Source organism: Microcebus murinus, chromosome 18, assembly GCF_040939455.1.
Source record: "Microcebus murinus isolate Inina chromosome 18, M.murinus_Inina_mat1.0, whole genome shotgun sequence".
Classification (NCBI taxonomy): domain Eukaryota; kingdom Metazoa; phylum Chordata; class Mammalia; order Primates; family Cheirogaleidae; genus Microcebus; species Microcebus murinus.
This window is the reverse complement of record NC_134121.1, coordinates 42,152,953-42,171,052: the sequence shown is the minus strand read 5'-3', so window position 1 is coordinate 42,171,052 and position 18,100 is coordinate 42,152,953. Positions and strand designations below refer to the sequence as shown.

Below are 18,100 nucleotides of genomic sequence, written 5' to 3'. Positions count from 1 at the left end.
GGTGCACAGAAAAAGAGGACTGACCAGGAAAAGCTAGAAAATAGGTCAAGTGAAGGCAAACAGAGGGAACTAATTTCCTTGGGAAAAATTCTAATGGGGGCTTTGTCCAGTTTTCACCTTATGCCTTTCCCCCACATATGTGGGGTTAAGGGATTGGGTAGGGAGTTGAGATGATGGAATGTATCAGGTTAGAGGCCGATTGGGGAAAGGAGTTGTGAGCAATGCTCAGAGAAGGAAGTGTAGGACTAAGTAATGCAGGTAGGGAAGGGTAAATTTAAAATCAGAATTATCGTGGGGCCATTTGTCCCTCCAAGGTCACAGGGGTCATTACTACTTAATGGCCCAAGAGCTACGATCCTTGGAGCCCAAGGAGGGAGACAATCGTAGCCAAGAAGCACACTACCCAGGGACACGTTAAGGAGCAATGTGTGGAAGAGGCACTACTGTCCTGAGGCACTACTTTCAAGGGAAAGATTCCAAAAAGCGATCAAGCTAAAATGTTGAGGACTGTGGCCAGCACACTTGCTCTCCTATAACTCAATATCTGTCAGTGCTCCCATTAGGTGCTATTTCCAGAGTCCCAGGCTAAAGGGGACAAAAAGGGAGAGGCAGGGGGAGACCCGATGGGCTCCTCCTCTAGCGCAACTGTAGTACCAGCTTTTAGCCACTCGGGGGCTCCCAAGCTCAACCACAGCCTCAAAGTAAGGGCGAAAGAGAGCGCTAACGAGCCTCCAGAGGACAGTTGGGACGTCAGGGATGACCCTGAGCAGCGAGGTGACCCAGGGGTCATCTGCTCTGAGGCAGCAGACTCTTCGCATGGCCAATGGGAAGGTGGGAAGGCATCCAGCCTCAGCCCTTCTCTCTAAAAGAGACTAATAGCACTGAGAACTAACTCCCCACCACTTACCCTCATCGCTTTCTCTTTGTTCACCCCCATCCCCGCCCGCGCCTTTCTTTCCCCTCCCCCATCCTCTTGGTGGGAACCATCCCCCAGCCTATCAGAGCCCTGAGGAATGCTCGCCGCACCCTGGCTGGCCGCCAAGCTGTGGACTTCATGGGCTTTGGGGTGGGGCTTGGCGGAGGGGAAGCCCGTGTGACAGAAGAGCCACCCAGTTCTGCACAGCCTGCCTATTTTCTCTCTCTGCTAAGCAAATGGCTCATCTATCATTCTCTATCACCACCACCTAATTTCCTCCCCCTACAATGGGATTTCCTTGCCAGGATAAAACATCCACAATCTGGAGGCAGTGGTCATCCTAAGCATGTGGTTTACAGTGGCAGAGAAGGGAAAGCACCTATTTCAGAAAATGCCTTCCCTGTTCCAGAAGGCCTATAGCTGGAAGAAGGGAGTCAATTGCCAGGGTCCTGAGGTAAGGAGTTTGTAAATGGTAATTCACATCTGGGGCTCCTTCTGGATCCTTTTCAGAACCCTTGGGCCTAAAGAAGTACAGGGTCGCTGTATAGTAAAGCCTGGGAGTAAGTGGATTTCTGCATATGTGACTTCTACTCAGCCTTCATTTCCCTGAAATAAATCAGCTGAAATCTGAGCTCACTCTTCCACATCATCTCCCCAGCCCACTACAGCAGACTAGGGTAGGTTCAGCAAGAACTGGGAGCAGACAGAAACTCCTCCCAAATCTCATGCATAGAGACCAGGCCTGTCAGGAACCTCTGGTTTCTATCCAAGGAGTCACTGCTCAGAAATATATTTGCATTTAGGGTAGAAGAGTTTTCTGATATTGTCCACAAAAAAAGCCCTCAAATAACAAAGTGAGAATTCAGTCCTGTGGTGCCCCCTGCCTCACAGTCTCTCATTGCCACTTTTGCAGCCTGTCTGCCCGATGTCATCATCTGTAGACCTGTGCCAGATTCCCAAGTTCCTATCTTGAAACCTCAGCCCCCACACCCAGGGCCTAGGGGAGAGCTGATGTAGGTCACTGCAGCTGAGCTGCAGGGCTGTCTGCTCCTTGAGCCCAGAGCCTTTCAGGCATAGAAAAGAAGCCTTGCCGAGAAGCAAAAGAAAGGGCTCTATGAGAATCAGAGGAAAGCTTACTCCTCAAAAACTGAAGCAGGGAGAGGCCAGGAGTCAAATGCTTAGACTTGAGACAGTAACAGGATCTCTGGTAAGAGCTGCCCTGTGATGGAGAGAAGGCCAGAGGAGAGGGGCTGGACATAACCTCCATCCCTCCTCCCCACCCCATGTTTGCCTGTGTAAGGGAACCCTTTGGATCTGGTGTCCATCCCTCATTCTCCACTCACTTTGCAGCATCAGGCTTCATTCTCAGGAGCCTTTGTGATTTGCCTTAAAGACCCTCTGCATCCTTTGGCCACAGTTTCTTGGGCTCCAGAAGCTGGAGTAGGCCAGGGTGTCCCCGCCCTCCCCTATTGAAAGACTTTTCCTGCTTGTTATCTGCTAAACTCATTTTGCCCAGGGAACTTCCAACCCTCTGGGACCGCATTCCTTTTCTTGGCTCTCCCTACCCTTGCCTCTGAGATCCAAAGGAGTGTGTGTGTGTGTGTGTGTGTGTGTGTGTTCCTCATATCCTTTTAGTTAGGCATTGAGAGTCAAGGGCCTATGGTGGTAACTAGCTTGGGGTCCCCATGGCCAGCAAAAACAGACAAGGGACTAATTTCTACCTCCAGCCTCGAAACAATTTAAGCTACAATAAATTGTTCTAATAGAAGGTAAGATAGAGGAAGGATAAACAATTACACTTCTACCCTTCTCTTTCTCTCATATTCCTCCCAGTACCTTCCACTCCCCTTTGAGATCTCAGCTAGTCGTTATTCCACTACTGTTGTGCCTTTTGCCCTCATTTCCAGAATCCTTACACACAGGAGGCACTCAATAAATGCTTTTTACACTTAATCAGACTAAATCTGGTTATGCTCTCTGGCCAGCTTTGAGATGCAGCAGCACAAAGGGGGAAGGTAGACACATCCCCAGATCCTGGGCTAGATTCTCCTGGAGGACTGATTTCAAGAAAACAAAGACCTAGAGCAGTGGTTCTCAGACTTCACTGTGCATCAGAATCACCCAGCGTTTCTGACCAATCAGTCTGGGAATTTACATTTCTTCTTCTTCTTCTTCTTTTTTTTTATAGATATACTGTGTTGCCCAGAATGGTCTCAAACTCCTGAACTCTAGCTATCCTTCCATCTCAGTCTCCCAAAGTGCTGGGATTACAGGTGCCACTGTGCCCAGCCAGAAATTTACATTTCTTTTTTTTTTTTTTTTTTCTTTTGGAGACACAGTCTCACTTTATTGCCCACTGGCTCTTGCTCCGGCTACTCTTGAACTTCTGACCTCAAAGGATCCTCCTACCTTGGCCTCCCAAAGTGCTAGGATTAAATTTACATTTCTAACAGGTTTACAGGTGGTGCTGACCCCTCTGCTGATCCTGAGAACTGTCCTCTTACCCAGCCCCTTGCCCCAGTGTTCACCAGGAAGACTTGGTTGGTTCTGAGTGAGGAAGGAACAAATGAGAATTGTCAGCACGTGATTCCTGCTCAGCCCTCCACCCTAACGTGTACAGGGATCTTAGAAAGACAGGGTAAGGGCAAACGGAGTTAGTCTCTGATTATTCGTTCTATCTCTTTTTAAATAATCCATTGACTCTATCCTTATTGAATGTCACTTCCCAAAAACATGTTTTGCAGCAGCAACAGGAGCACTAGGAATTTCCTGTGGCAAGGCAGAGCCAGTGCCAGGGAGGGGTGGAGGCAGTGCTGAGCGAGCGCCTTCCCTTGGCTCGGGCAGGGCCACGTGCCCCACCCCCTCGCTTGCACATGTCTCCGCCGCCACCGCCGCAGCAGCCCGGCTGTTTATGAGCGAGTTGTTGTGGTAGAAATGGAGCAGGCTGCACATGCCCGGGCCATGTGACCCCAGCAGCCCGCGTGAGCCTGGAGCCCGCACAAACACACTGGTCCCCTTCCTCCACCGGCCAGAGAAACAGGAGGCAAGATAGGGAAGGAGTGAAAGGGCACTGGGCTCCCTTCTTGTCTCCTTGTTCTTTTTCCTGCTTCTGTTTCCTTTTGTCTCTCCTGAGCCACCAAGGGAGCAAACACCCAGGAAAGAAACATGATTTCCCCAGGTATATTGTCCTCCCAGGCAGCCCCTTGGAGTTAACACCACCCAGAGCCCTAAACCCCAAAAGAAGAAGGGCCTCACTGAGCCACAAGCACAGAATGGCCCACCCAGTCCTCACATTGATGTGCTTATGTCAGCCCAGAGCCAAAACTTGGTTTCCTGGTAGCCTGGGCTCCCCAAATCAGGATACCCTGTCCCTTCTTCCTAGGAAGGAGAATGCTCCCCTACAGCCCCTCCAACACACACACACACACACACACAAAGCAAGTGCACTCTCCCGGATTGGGAAAAGGAGGATTCAGGGAATTGTGGGCTTGGGGACATGAAGGAAATGTTCTGCAGCAGTGGTCTGCACGGTTAGTGGACAGGGAGGGGAAAGTCCCTCTGCCCACAGGGGATGGAGAAGAGCTGAGGGTGACCTGGAAGGGCTTTCACACTAACCCCTGTGCAGCTGGAGAACAAATATGGGTGTGCAAGGCAAATTCAGCTTACACTTCTCATGGAAGTGTCCCATCCCATCCATCTGGCCCTTCTGGCCCCATGGGTCCTTTGTGGAGCTCTAACTTCAGACCCCGATTTCCAGCTCTCTGCTCCTGCCCCCTACCCGTGACCTTGTTTCTGAGCAGCAGTGCCTCTTGCTGGGATGTGAGACTGTACTGGAGTCAGGGGGACAGTAGGTTAGCAGGAACAAGCAAATGAAATGAGCACGACCCACATTTCCTCATCGCACCAAAACTTCGCAGATCCTGCAATGCAGAGCTAGCGATTTTTTTTTTTTAATCTCCACTGGGCCCCTACACACGTCTGCATTTTTGCAACCAGCACAGATTTTTTTTTTCCAGGGTGCAACTGCGCATTCTAATGAGCCAAAGCTCCTTCCTGCGGCATTGGCATCGAAAATCTCTTTGGCAAATTGCTTCTTCCCCCTCGCCCCCCACCAATTTAGAAGCGGGGGAGGGATCCCAAATTTGCGAAGTCGCATCCTCTCTCTCCTTCTCCTGCCCTCCCCCCCAAGATACCGCAGTCTTTCCAGCCCAACTAACAGCTGCAGACCAGGGGAGAGGAGTGGGAGGAGGGAAAGTGAGCCTTGTTCCTTCTTTCCACCCAGGCTGAGCTGGCGGGGCGGGGGTTGCTTTTTTTCCTGGGCAGCCCATTGCAACCCTTTTTCCCTCCTCATCCCAGCCAATGTTTATGTAAGCCTCCCAGAAACTGCACACAGGCCCCTAATGCCTGTCCAGGCCACAGCTCCTCCAAGGTCCATCCTGCTCACGAGGACAGTCATGAGCCTTAGGCCTCCCCAGGCAGCTGCATGAAGATCTGCGGAAGCCCAAGGAATGGGGAGATGCTGGACAAGGGGAAGGTTGAGATGAAGCTTGGGGTAAGGGGTGGAGACCGAGGCAGGCACAGGCATTCCCCTGCATCTTAGTTCTGCAGCTCAAGGACAGCCAATGGGCAGGTGCAGGAGCCTGAAAATAATACTGCTGTGGGCTCCAGCAGCAGCATGGCAAAGATTGGACAGGAGGCCTTGTAGCATAGCATGTACTGGATGTCACTGCCCTGCAACCCAGGAAGAGGAACCACATGCCTGAAAAATGGTCATCTAGGGTTGATCATCCACTGCCAAGGACAGTCCATGCCATCTCTAGGATCCTGTGATGTGAATGGGATCCTGGACTCTGAGAGGGGGACACTCCTTCGGGTTCCCCCACAGTATCTGCTGAAGAAGCATTGGCCCAGGATGGTGGCATTAGGAAGCATTGGTTTTAGAGGTGCACATCGCTCAAGCAGGTAAATAGGGAAGTGGGATGTTGTTTCCTTAGGGCATTTTACACAACATCTGTCTATCTTTGGTGGCCTTCTGTACTCTCTTTTTCTTTCTTCTTTATTTTTTTAAAGGCTAGTCAAGTGAAACAGTGGGAGTAGAGAAGGAACAAAGAAATCTATAATTGGTTGTGATCAATTAGTTGTAAACACCACTGCACTGGGACCAGCTCACACTCTCTTTTAACCAATCCATTCTTAATACATCCCCTGGAGGAAAGCATCATGGGGCTTTAACAGGCCCTGACCAACCAGCCTCACTCCCCTCATCACCAGCTGCAGACCCCAAAGTCAAGTGTTCAGGTACAGAAGAGAGTTCAGATGCCCACTTCAGTTAGTCATCTCTATAGCAGTCAATGTGGAATTTTCTTTTGGTGGTTGGTTTGGTTTTTGCATCCTATTCCAGATCCCTTCTATCTCTAGAATCTAGATAAGGGAGGTAGGATGGAGAGAGGAAAGAGTTTAGAGGAAGAGGAAATATGAGGTTAAAAGAGAGGTTCTGGGAAGCTGAGGTACTTGTAGGGGTTGGAATAAGTGGTGCTTCAGGCTTCTGTTCCTGGTGCTATACCTCACTTCCAAGAACATCATTGCTTGGGAAATACCAGGGTCAGTTTGCTGCTCACACATTCCTCCCAGAGTAATCATTCTCTCTAGGAAGAACAGTCTTGCTAGTAGGAAAAGTTCATGCCTCACCCTGTCTTTCTCCATCTCCCCCAAAAAAGCAAGTTAACTCAGACTTTGTACCTCCTGTGGTATGTTCTTAAAGTTTTCCCCAAGACATGGAGGCTTTGGGTGGGGTAGGAAAAGCTACCTGGCCATTTAAAGTCAAGGAAAAGGATCTAGGAGGTCAGGGAATGAGTCTTTCCTAGGAACATGGCTGGTTCCCTGATTCAGGGGCATCCCCAGGGTTTCTGGGCCAGGTTTACATCACCTGGACAGACAGGTTTTTACCCTGGGCAATGGCTCCTTGGTGAGAAAGCAGGGGGATGGGAAGGCACCTACTGAAGCCTGACCTGTTTACAGCAAGGACCCACCCTCAGTCAGTCAGTCAGTCAGTCAAGCAGTCAGCCCAAGATTTAGGCCGCCCAGAATTTGCACAGGGCGTTGCCTTGTTACCTGGAACAACCTACTGGCAAGGAGAACAGACCTTAGATCAAACACACACATATATACACTCACAGCATTCACATTCACACTCAAGCAGTCTCACACTCACAATCATACAATCACACACACATACTCTGACCAGCATTCAGAGCTCTCAATCCCTTTCCTTCCTCTATTCTATCTTTGCTGTTCTCCCCAGTCCAAAGAAATCAGGAGAATTAACTACATATTTGGAAATACACACACAGGATCCAAAGCTGCTCCTAATGGTGAGGTCAGTCCCCAGAATCCCAGACTCTGAGGAATCCAAGTGGAAGGGTATACAACATGGAACCAGGGCTGTGCCTTGCTGTGCCAGGTCTTAGATATGCATCTATCCTCCTGAATCCAATCTGAGCACTGTTTTTTAAAAGCCCAGTCCTTTCTTTGGCTGAAGGCTGAATTTGGCTGTGGGAGGAAAGGGGTGTGTGTGTGTGTGTGTGTGTGTGTGTGTGTGTGTGTGTGTTTAGAAATGAACTGGAAAGCCCAGCTAGTGGGTGGGGGAGGGAGGTTGTGCTGAGATGCACCTGTTGTCTTAAAGTCAAGGTTGAGGTCAAACAGAGGCCAAGATTCTACTCCGGGTTTCCAAGGGCCAGACACCCCAGCCTTTCCCCCCTCCCTTTGGTGGCTCTGGGTCTCATAGTCTCTGCCCTTCACCCAGCAGCTGGTAGAGAAGGGAGCAGGGTAGACAGACTAGAAACTTCTAGAGCCAAGGGAGAGCACTGCATTTTTATTCTGTATCCTTCTACCAGTTGTAGAAGACCCCAACATTACTTCTTTCTCAGGGGAAAAGGTGGGGCCCTATAAGCAGAGCAGAGGAAGGAGGAAGCAGAGGTAAGCCCCCTCCTCTGCCTCCTCCCATCCAGCCTCTGCCTTCATACCACACACAGGCTGCAAAACAACCTAGCTTCTTGCCAAGAGCAGTTAGGCTGACTGAATTTCAGCTCTCCTTGCCTCTGCTCCCCCCTCCTTCTCACTGGCTGCAAACTCAGATAGGGATCCTGACCCCTGGCCCTCCTTCTATAGGGACAAACACCCAGCAAGTAGACAGGGGGTGGGCAGGACCCCCAGAGCAACAAATGGAGCTGTGGGCCACAGGGAGGACCCAGGGCAAGTACAGGGAGTGTGGCAATGGTGGCGTTGGGGCCGGTGGGGAGCTAGCCATCATACCAGGGGCTCTGATTTTGGGTCCAGCCCTGACAGATACCTGGGCTCTGGCCTTGGCTCTGATGAAGAGTCAAGAAGGTCACAGAGAGCAGGCCAGAGCAGGACATGCCTCCTCACCTCCCAGCTTTCCCTCCGAGGCTGTGGGGAGAGGGAGGGAGGGAGTAGAGGGTGGCCTCAGAACCAAGTTTTCCTGAAAAGCCTCTTTGCTTGTTTGTCCTAGTCCCTCCCAGCCCCTCCTACGCTCTGCTACAGCTTCCCAGCTCTGGGCCACAGGGCCAGGGCAGGCCAGGGAAGAGCCCATTGTCTTCTCTTTCCCACCTTTCTTGAGGGCAGGGGAAGATAGAGGAAGCCTAGCCCACTCTAGCCAGGCCATCTTCCCCAAGGAGTCAAAGGGCCCATGGTCAAGCCAGCTACTCTGCCACCTTCGCTTCAGCCAAGGTCACTGTCCTCACTAATCAGTTTACTTCTTCCTTGGGGCCCATTTTCCTTTCTCTACCTCTTGGTGGCTGTCATGTTTCCCAGGCACCCATCAATACTGTCCCAGTGGCTGCCTGTGAACAAGTGGAGAAGGGCTTCCCTTGTGAAGAAAACCCTCCCTAGAAGCCCTGGGGCTGAGGGGGAAATTCGCAAGGATATCAAGTGGGTCAGGCTCATTTGGCTGCTTGAAGGAGCTTCCATCTCTCCCTAGAACCCAAGCCCTCAAACAGGATAGACCTCTACTTGAGACCTTTTATTACTCACAGGACAATTACTGCTCTGAAGGGAGATGCTGGCTGTTTCTAACCCTGTTCAGTGTTTCACTTGCTCATCTACCCACCTCCCTAATGTTCAGGGTGGGCAAATGAAACTAGCAATGTGTATCTGACCTTGGGCCAGTCACTTCTTCTAATCCTTATTTTCCCCATTACTAAAAGGAGGGAGGCTTAACGTGATCCTCATGTACCCCTCTGAGCAGTTACCTTCCATGGATTCCACATACTACACTCAAGCACAGGGTGGGGAGGGGGGGCTGTGTCACTCTGCCCCAGGCCCCTGCCTCACCTCTGCCCCATTATTTTAGGACCTCAAAGCACTTTCACCATCAAGTTCCCTCTGTTGTCCTTTTTATTTCCCACACAAAGGGAAATGACTCACTCCAAAGTCACCTCCAGTGGGTGGGATGGTGTCATACAAGCAAACAGGGAGTCCCTAGGGATATCCCCATCTCCACAGCAACTCCTTTCCCTAGAGGTGTTCTCCCTAAGGGGAGTAGAAGGGAAAGGGGGTCAGTTCTTTTGAGTTTCAGGACTTAGCACTGAAGCAGAAGGCAGCCTAAGCTCCTGACTCCAGGGAAATCTCCCTCCCCTGTTTGTCTCTCTCTGGTCACCAGTAACCTCAGGGTGAGGTCAGTCCTGCAATCACGTGAAGCCCTCACGTTTGCAAGGTTTGCAGAAAGGGCCTCTCAGCTTTGATCTCCCAGGGTGCAGCCAAGCTCCGCAGTCCCTCCCCAGGAATTCACATGCCTCTGCCATACAGGCTTTCCGGACACGCCACCCTGACTCTTCAGCGCACCCCACCCCACCTCACTCTTAGCTCCTCCCGGTTCCCAGCAAGCGCTTTGCAGGGCAGAAAGAGGAAATATACGCAGTCCACTCACTTTGTCAGTGGACTACAAATCCCGACAGTCTAGTCGTTGCGCAGGCGCACGGAACTCAACGTGCCGGCTGCTGGAAAAGTGTGTCACTGGGGCACGAGGCGCTCCCTGGGATCACATGGTACCTGCTCCAGTGCCGCGTGCGGCCCGGGAACCCTGGGCTGCTGGCGCCTGCGCAGAGCTCTCTGTCCCAGGGAAAGGCTCGGGCAAAAGGCGGCTGAGATTGGCAGAGTGAAATATTACTGCCGAGGGAACGTAGCAGGGCACACGTCTCGCCTCTTTGCGCCTCGGTGCCCGCTTCTCCCCATCAGCTGCTTACTTCCTGGTTGCAGCCTCTCTCCCTCTGGGACTTTTGCACAGGGAGCTCCAGATTCGCTACCCTGCAGCGCTGCGGAGCCGGCAGGCAGTGGCAACCAGAACCCTGCAGAGACCCGACTCTCCTTGCTACCTTCTAGCCAGAACTACTGCAGACTGATCCCCCCACACACACTTTCTCTGCTCTTCCCATGCAAAGCAGAACTCCGCTGCCTCAACGTCCTACTCTTCTGCAGGGCTGCAGTCCGGCCATCCCAAGACCTTGCTGCAGGGTGCCTCGGATCCCGATCGTGAGCCGCGGGGTCTACTCCCCGTCCTCAGCCAGTGCCCAGGGGGCGACAGCGGCAATCGCAACCTCTAGTTTGTGTCAAGGTCCAGTTTGAATGACCGCTGTCAGCCAGTGAAGACATGACGACCCTGGACTCCAACAACAACACAGGTACTGAGATTCCTTTACTGTCATCTTCCTTTCTCTGTCACTGTCTCCCCACCTCCATTTAGGCCTTATAACAAGAGGAACTTTGTAAGAGACTGGGGGACTCCCTCTGCCCAGAGATTCGCTAGCATGCTGAGGGGCCTTAGGGTGGGATTTCCAGAGAGGGTTGTCAGGGCTGGGAATGCGCCCAGAAACGCTCCCCCCACCACACTTCAGCGTCCCAAAGCTCCCTTGAGCCTGAGGGACTCGAACCCTGGGCGGGAGGAAATGGGAGGGCCGGTGCGAATGGTAAGATGAAGAGTTTAGAGGGACTGGGAGCTTTGGAACAGTGCCTCGAAACGTTTCCTTCTGCCCACCCCCTGCAGTGTGGTATGCTTGGCCTTGAGAAAGGACCCCCTGCCTCCCGTCTTCTTCCTGTAGTTCCCGCAGGCTCTAGGGAATCTGAGAAGCGGTGCTCTGGGCTCTGGGCAGGAGGGGCTAGGACGAGAATGGGTCGGATCTCACAGGGGAATCCTCAGTGACAGGAAGGAACGGCATTTGAGCAGTCCGGAGCGTGGTGCCCGGCCACAGGGAGGGCACCCACGGCGCCCGGGCCGCCAGGAGGGCTCACATGGCCTTAGAGCCGGGCCCACGTGCTGCGTTTGTTTTCATTCAGCCGGAGCCGTGGCCGCCACCCTATTGGTCGGTGCCTCCCGGCCCCGTTACATAATGAGCTCCGCCCCCCGGTCGCCCGGGCAACGCGTGTTCCCTTCTCTCCTCCCCTAGGTTGTCCTGGCCCAGCTCGCGTTCTGGGCCCAGCCCACCACCGGGTCGCCGGGGAAGGGCGGAGCGGGGGCGGGGCTGCTGCTCCCGATTGACAGGAAGCGGGGAGGGCGGGGCCTCGAGTTCCGGGGTTCCTCGTTGGTGAGCCACGTGCGAGAAGCACACGTGGAGCGGGGACGTGAGGCCGGCTGAGGGCCCGGCTCCCGCCCCGCCCCGCAGAGATCTGGGTGAAGCTGGGCTGACTCACGGCCCCCGCCTGCCTCCTTTTCCTGTCTGCCTGCCGGCTCCCCTCCCCCCATCCCCGAAGCTGAGTAAAGTGGAGCCATCCCTGACCTCTCATGGCCTTACGTTTACACTCCCCAAAGGACCTCACACCTAACCACCCTTCTCCTCACTCCTTTCCTCTTTATTCTTTTTGCATCTACTCCACCATACTGCGTTTAGACTCAGCCAATCTACATTCCAAATTCTCTGTGCCTTAGTCCTGCAAGCACTATCTTCCTTCTACCTCCGCCAAACAAGCAGCAGTTTGCCTCCTAAGGACTTCCCCAAACCACTATCCCAGAATCATAGCAGAAACCATATTGTCTTTCAATATCCCCCTCTGCCCCTGCCCCCGTTTCTCACTGAAAGGAAAAGTGAGACCCAAAGAGGGGAGTTGATCTCTAGGTCACAAATTGGTGGCAATGGATCTAGACCTAGAACTAGACTCTTTCGAGCATGCTCCTCACTTTCAGGTTGGAAGTCTCTTTGGATGAAGGTCTCACTTCACTTTTCAGGATGGGTGAACTAGGTCAAGTTCATTTACCACCAACTAAGTATTCCATCCCCCACCTCAGCGCTGAAACTGTACGAGCTGATCTGTTGTGCAACTATTTTACAAGGAGCTGGGTTCACCCTGACCAACATTGAGCTATTTAGGGCCGCCCTGCCCAGTTTAGTGTGTGTCAGTGGGTGAGGAAGACATGTGCCTCTCTAGTGGCATGGCATATGTCAGCTCACACGTGTCCTGGGATCCTCCTTCTCCCACCCCGCCCATGGCAGGCCAACCTAGGTGCTTGGCAGAGGTGTGGCAGGCAGGTCACCTTTTAATCCTGCTAATACCACGGGAGCACAGCCACCTGGTTGGCAATGTTACCAGAGGGCCAAAGTCCCGGAGTGGCCAGAAAGCCAAGGTCATTTTTACCAGGCTGAGATCTGAAGGGGGAATTCCAGAGCCCCGGGCTGGGCAATTTGTACTTTACTTCCACCTTCTGCAGCTTGCACTGCTAAGGCCTTCCTGGACTCAAAGATAGAGTCCACTGTGACTTACTCTGTTGGAGGCCGGGAGAACCGGGGTAGGCAGGTTCTTTCCCTTCAGATCCTTTGGAGCATATGTCTCCCAGTTTTGGGGAAATGTAACTGGCTTACACTCTCTTCATGGCTAGCTGTCCCTCTGTGGTTCATAGAATCATCTTGGTACCAAAATCAGCAGCTGGTTTTGGTTTTTTGTTTTTTTTTTTGAGACAGAGTCTTACTTTGTTGCTGACGCTAGAGTGAGTGCCATGGCATCAGCCTAGCTCACAGCAACCTCAAACTCCTGGGCTCAAGCAATCCTCCTGCCTCAGCCTCCCGAGTAGCTGGGACTACAGGCATGCGCCACCATGCCTGGCTAATTTTTTCTATATATATTAGTTGGCCAATTAATTTCTCTCTATTTATAGTAGAGACGGGGTCTTGCTGTTGCTCAGGTTGGTTTCGAACTCCTGAGCTCAAACGATCTGCCCGCCTTGGCCTCCCAGAGAACCAGGATTACAGGCATGAGCCACCGCGCCCGGCCTGGTTTGGGGGTTTTTTGGAGCACTGGGCACTGTGACATGCTCAGCTGCTCATCTCATCCCTAGTTCTGCCACTCACAACTCAGTTAACTACTAAGTAAGTTAACTACAGTCAGTATTCCTAAGGGAGGTGTATAGGGAAGGGGGACAGGTGTGTGTGAGATGCCCACAGTGGTCATGCCTCACGCTTAAACCAGACTCTGAATGTATTCTGCAAAGAGTCATGGGTGTTGGTTGGCCATGCGACATCTAGTATGTGTTGGGGAGTTGTTTATTAACTCCAAGATTAGGGGTTCCACATGGTTAACTTCTGTGTAACCAGTGGTATTTTTGGGAAACAAGTGGAGGATGAGCATGGTGGTCCCCTGGATCCAGACACTTGGTGAATGACACCCCCTTCCCTTTTGTTCTCCCACCAGGTGGTGTCATCACCTACATTGGCTCCAGCGGCTCCTCCCCAAGCCGCACCAGCCCTGAGTCCCTCTACAGTGACAGCTCCAATGGCAGCTTCCAGTCCCTAACCCAAGGCTGCCCCACCTACTTCCCACCATCGCCCACTGGCTCCCTTACCCAAGACCCAGCTCGCTCCTTTGGGAGCATTCCATCCAGCCTGAGTGACGATGGCTCCCCTTCTTCTTCCTCATCTTCGTCGTCGTCCTCCTCCTTCTATAATGGGAGCCCCCCAGGGAGCCTACAAGTGGCCATGGAGGACAGCAGCCGAGTGTCCCCCAGCAAAAGCACCAGCAACATCACCAGTGAGTAAATTTACAGCTGATTTGGGGGAAGGGAAGCAGGTCAGGGCTAGGTTGGGAGTGAGTTTTCATGTGACAGAGTTACTGCCAAGGCCTATCCTGGCCTCAGGGACCTCTAGAGTTGCACCAGCCCCCATCCAGTCCAGTCTGGCCACTCCGGTGCCCCTAGATACCAGAGCTCCTCCTTAGCTTTTCCCTCCCAGAAACTCCAGCCCAGAAAGCCTCCACACCTCTGGCCACTCAGCCTGTTCTCTCCTGTTCACCTGCTGCCTGTCTCCCCCCACAGAGCTGAACGGCATGGTGCTGCTGTGCAAAGTGTGTGGAGACGTTGCCTCAGGCTTCCACTATGGCGTGCACGCCTGTGAGGGCTGCAAGGTGAGGCAGCGTGGGGGTAAGGGCAGGGGCAGATGACCCCCTACCCCAGGACACATAGGCCCAGCCGAACTGGAGGTGCTCACTAGCTGCCCTTGCTCTCCAGGGCTTTTTCCGTCGGAGCATCCAGCAGAACATCCAGTACAAAAGGTGTCTGAAAAACGAGAACTGCTCCATCGTCCGCATCAATCGCAACCGCTGCCAGCAGTGTCGCTTCAAGAAGTGTCTCTCCGTGGGCATGTCACGAGATGGTGAGGCAGCATCCCAGCATCCCCACATCCTTCCCTTCCCTTCCCTTCCCTTCCCTTCAAGAGTTTCTGAATTAATCCCTGCCTTAAAAAATAGTCCCAGACTCAGACACATCATACTGTGAATGAATCTCCTTTGCATGGGGGATGTCCATACTTTGTCCTCTTGGGTCAACACACACTTCTTTCCCATTGGTCCCTCTGTTCACCTCCTTCCTGCAGTCCCTACTTGGGAAACCCCCTTGTTAGGCATGGCCGTGCTGGTTTTAGTTTCGTTGTGGAACCCCAGGCTTTCAGGGCCTTGCCCTTCAGGAGGGAGGAAGGAAGGAAGAGAAGCATGTGTATGAGAACTTCCTGACACTGCTCTCATCCTGTCACAGCTGTGCGTTTTGGGCGCATCCCCAAACGAGAGAAGCAGCGGATGCTGGCTGAGATGCAGAGCGCCATGAACCTGGCCAACAACCAGCTGAGCAGCCAGTGCCCACTGGAGACCTCACCCACCCAGCACCCCACCCCAGGCCCCATGGGCCCCTCGCCACCCCCAGCTCCAGTCCCCTCACCCTTGGTGGGCTTCTCTCAGTTCCCACAACAGCTGACGCCTCCCAGATCCCCAAGCCCTGAGCCCACAGTGGAGGATGTGATATCCCAGGTGGCCCGGGCCCATCGAGAGATCTTCACCTATGCCCATGACAAGCTGGGCACCTCACCTGGCAACTTCAATGCTAACCATGCATCCGGTAGCCCTCCAGCCACCACTCCACATCGCTGGGAGAATCAGGGCTGCCCACCTGCCCCCAATGACAACAACACTTTGGCTGCCCAGCGTCATAATGAAGCACTAAATGGTCTACACCAGGCCCCCTCCACCTACCCTCCCACCTGGCCCCCTGGCCCTGGCCACCACAGCTGTCACCAGTCCAACAGCAACGGGCATCGTCTATGCCCTACCCATGTGTATGCAGCCCCAGAAAGCGAGGCACCTGTCAACAGTCCACGGCAGGGCAACTCCAAGAATGTTCTGCTGGTAAGGGCATGGGAGAGGAGGTCAGGGGGCCTGGAAGGATGAACTTCGCATAGGGCAGCTGGGTGTTCCTAGAGGCTAAGTGTGGAGATATCCTCTTTTCAGAAGATGTCTTGTCCTGCAGTCTGGGCTCTGCCTGGGGGTCCCTAATCTCCACCTGGCACCTGATTGCTACTTTACCTACAAGACCCATCCCCCAGGGCCATAGCCCATAGTCCAGGCAGAATCTGGGGCCCAGTCCTAACAGGAGAACCCATCCAAGCCAGCCTGGCTCACACTTCCCTCCCTATATCCCTTCTTCCCCCAGGCATGTCCCATGAATATGTACCCACACGGACGCAGTGGGCGAACTGTGCAGGAGATCTGGGAGGATTTTTCCATGAGCTTCACGCCTGCTGTGCGGGAGGTGGTAGAGTTTGCCAAGCACATCCCCGGCTTCTGTGACCTTTCTCAGCATGACCAAGTCACCCTGCTTAAGGCTGGCACCTTTGAGGTGAGTGACCCTTTATGCTCCATGCTCTTAACCTTAGGAAGGATCCAGCAGGAAGGCTTGGTGTCTAGAGTGGGCAGGGGCTCTGAAAAGCTTTGGAACCCCAGTTTCTTTGTTCTTACAGCCTCTGACTGATGGAAGGGGCAGAGCCCTTCCCACTCTGTCGCTGGATGGCTAGACTGTCATCTCAGGCTGGAGTCTAATCATAACCCGCTACATTAAAACACCACCTTAGGGTACATTGCTGCCCAGTTCTACACCTGAGCAGATTAACTTTGGTGAGGTGCCTCGCCCAGAGTCACAGGTAGTGACAGACTCAGACTCAGGCCTGTTGCATTCCAGAGCCAATGGGATGCTGCCCCTCCTTCCACCTGGGCCCCCTTATTGTCCCTTCAGAAACAATTTCCATCTACTCAGAAAGCTAAGGCAGCACCAGTAAAGCTTTGGCAACTGTAGGGGCGATTGGGCAAGTGCTCCTCCCACCCCACCCAAGATGACTGTTTCCCCCACTTTAGGTGCTGATGGTGCGATTTGCATCGTTGTTCAACGTGAAGGACCAGACAGTGATGTTCCTGAGCCGCACCACCTACAGCCTGCAGGAGCTCGGCGCCATGGGCATGGGAGACCTGCTCAATGCCATGTTTGACTTCAGTGAGAAGCTCAACTCCCTGGCGCTTACCGAGGAGGAGCTGGGCCTCTTCACGGCGGTGGTGCTCGTCTCTGCAGGTAGGTCAAGCTCTCGCCTGACCCGGGGGGGGGGGGGGGGGGGGGGAGGGGGGGGAGGAGGCAGACGCAGTTCAATTCAACACACCTTTTATGGAGTACCTACTCTATGCCAGGCCCTGCACCGGGCACTGGGGATACAGACATGATTCAGACACAGTCTAGCTTGGGAAACAGACTCATGCCCGACTAATTATAAAACAGTGAGATAAGTGTCACAGTAGAAGCATGAACCAAGGAAGCACAGACAACTATTTCTGCCTGGGGGAGCTGGGGAAGGAGGTGACACTTGAGCGGGGCCTCAAAGGGACAAGTAAGATGTTGCCAGGCAGAGGGAACTACAGAGCAAAAAGCAAGGGAGCCTGAACATAACTTGGCCTGTTCAGGGGAGGAGGGTGGTCTGATGGGGTGGGAGGTGGCCAGCCCTGCTGCGCCCACGCTCCCAGCATTCAGGCCCCTCCTGCTCTCGGGGCAGAGGCCTGGGAGAAGGTATTGCGCTCCTTCTCCGTCCCTGTCGGCCCTTGGAGGGTCTTCAGGGAGAGGCTGCATTGGCTGCCGGGTCCTCGCAGGCCTCCGGTTCCTCGTCAGAGGAGCTCAGGGAGCCTGCCTCACTGCTGTCGTCTTCCCCACAGACCGCTCGGGCATGGAGAATTCCGCTTCGGTGGAGCAGCTCCAGGAGACGCTGCTGCGGGCTCTTCGGGCTCTGGTGCTGAAGAACCGGCCCTTGGAGACTTCCCGCTTCACCAAGCTGCTGCTCAAGCTGCCGGACCTGCGGACCCTGAACAACATGCATTCCGAGAAGCTGCTGTCCTTCCGGGTGGACGCCCAGTGACCCGCCCGGCCGGCCTTCTGCCGCTGCCCCCTTGTACAGAATCGAACTCTGCACTTCTCTCTCCTTTACGAGACGAAAAGGAAAAGCAAACCAGAATCTTATTTATATTGTTATAAAATATTCCAAGATGAGCCTCTGGCCCCCTGAGCCTTCTTGTAAATACCTGCCTCCCTCCCCCACCACTGAACTTCCCATCCTCCCCTATTTAAACCACTCTCTCTCTCTCTCCCACCCTCCTCTAGCCCCCTGATTTGTTCTGTTCCTGTCTCAAATCCAATAGTTCACAGCTGAGCTGGCTTCTGTGGTGTGTGCTCGTTTGGGGGGTGGGGTGGAAATACTGCCAAGGCTGGGGGGGGCACCTCTCCATCTGGTCAGTTTGTGGGGCGGGTACTCTGCCAGCAGATGGGAGGATATAGGGAAACAGCACACAAGTCTAAGGGGGGGTGCCAAAGGGGGTTATTTTCATCATATATTT

At 53.5% G+C, this 18,100-nt stretch overlaps 1 protein-coding gene across 1 annotated transcript; it reads left to right on the top strand.

Moving 5' to 3' along the window:
- The first annotated feature begins 10,013 nt into the window (after positions 1-10,013).
- On the top strand, positions 10,014-17,916 carry NR1D1 (nuclear receptor subfamily 1 group D member 1). The gene is made up of 8 exons (XM_012765873.3): positions 10,014-10,611; positions 13,607-13,942; positions 14,226-14,314; positions 14,418-14,562; positions 14,940-15,583; positions 15,888-16,073; positions 16,586-16,796; positions 17,426-17,916. The coding sequence occupies exons 1-8, from the start codon at positions 10,581-10,583 to the stop codon at positions 17,623-17,625; spliced, it is 1,842 nt and encodes a 613-aa protein (XP_012621327.1). The 5' UTR covers positions 10,014-10,580; the 3' UTR covers positions 17,626-17,916.
- Positions 17,917-18,100: the final 184 nt, after the last annotated feature.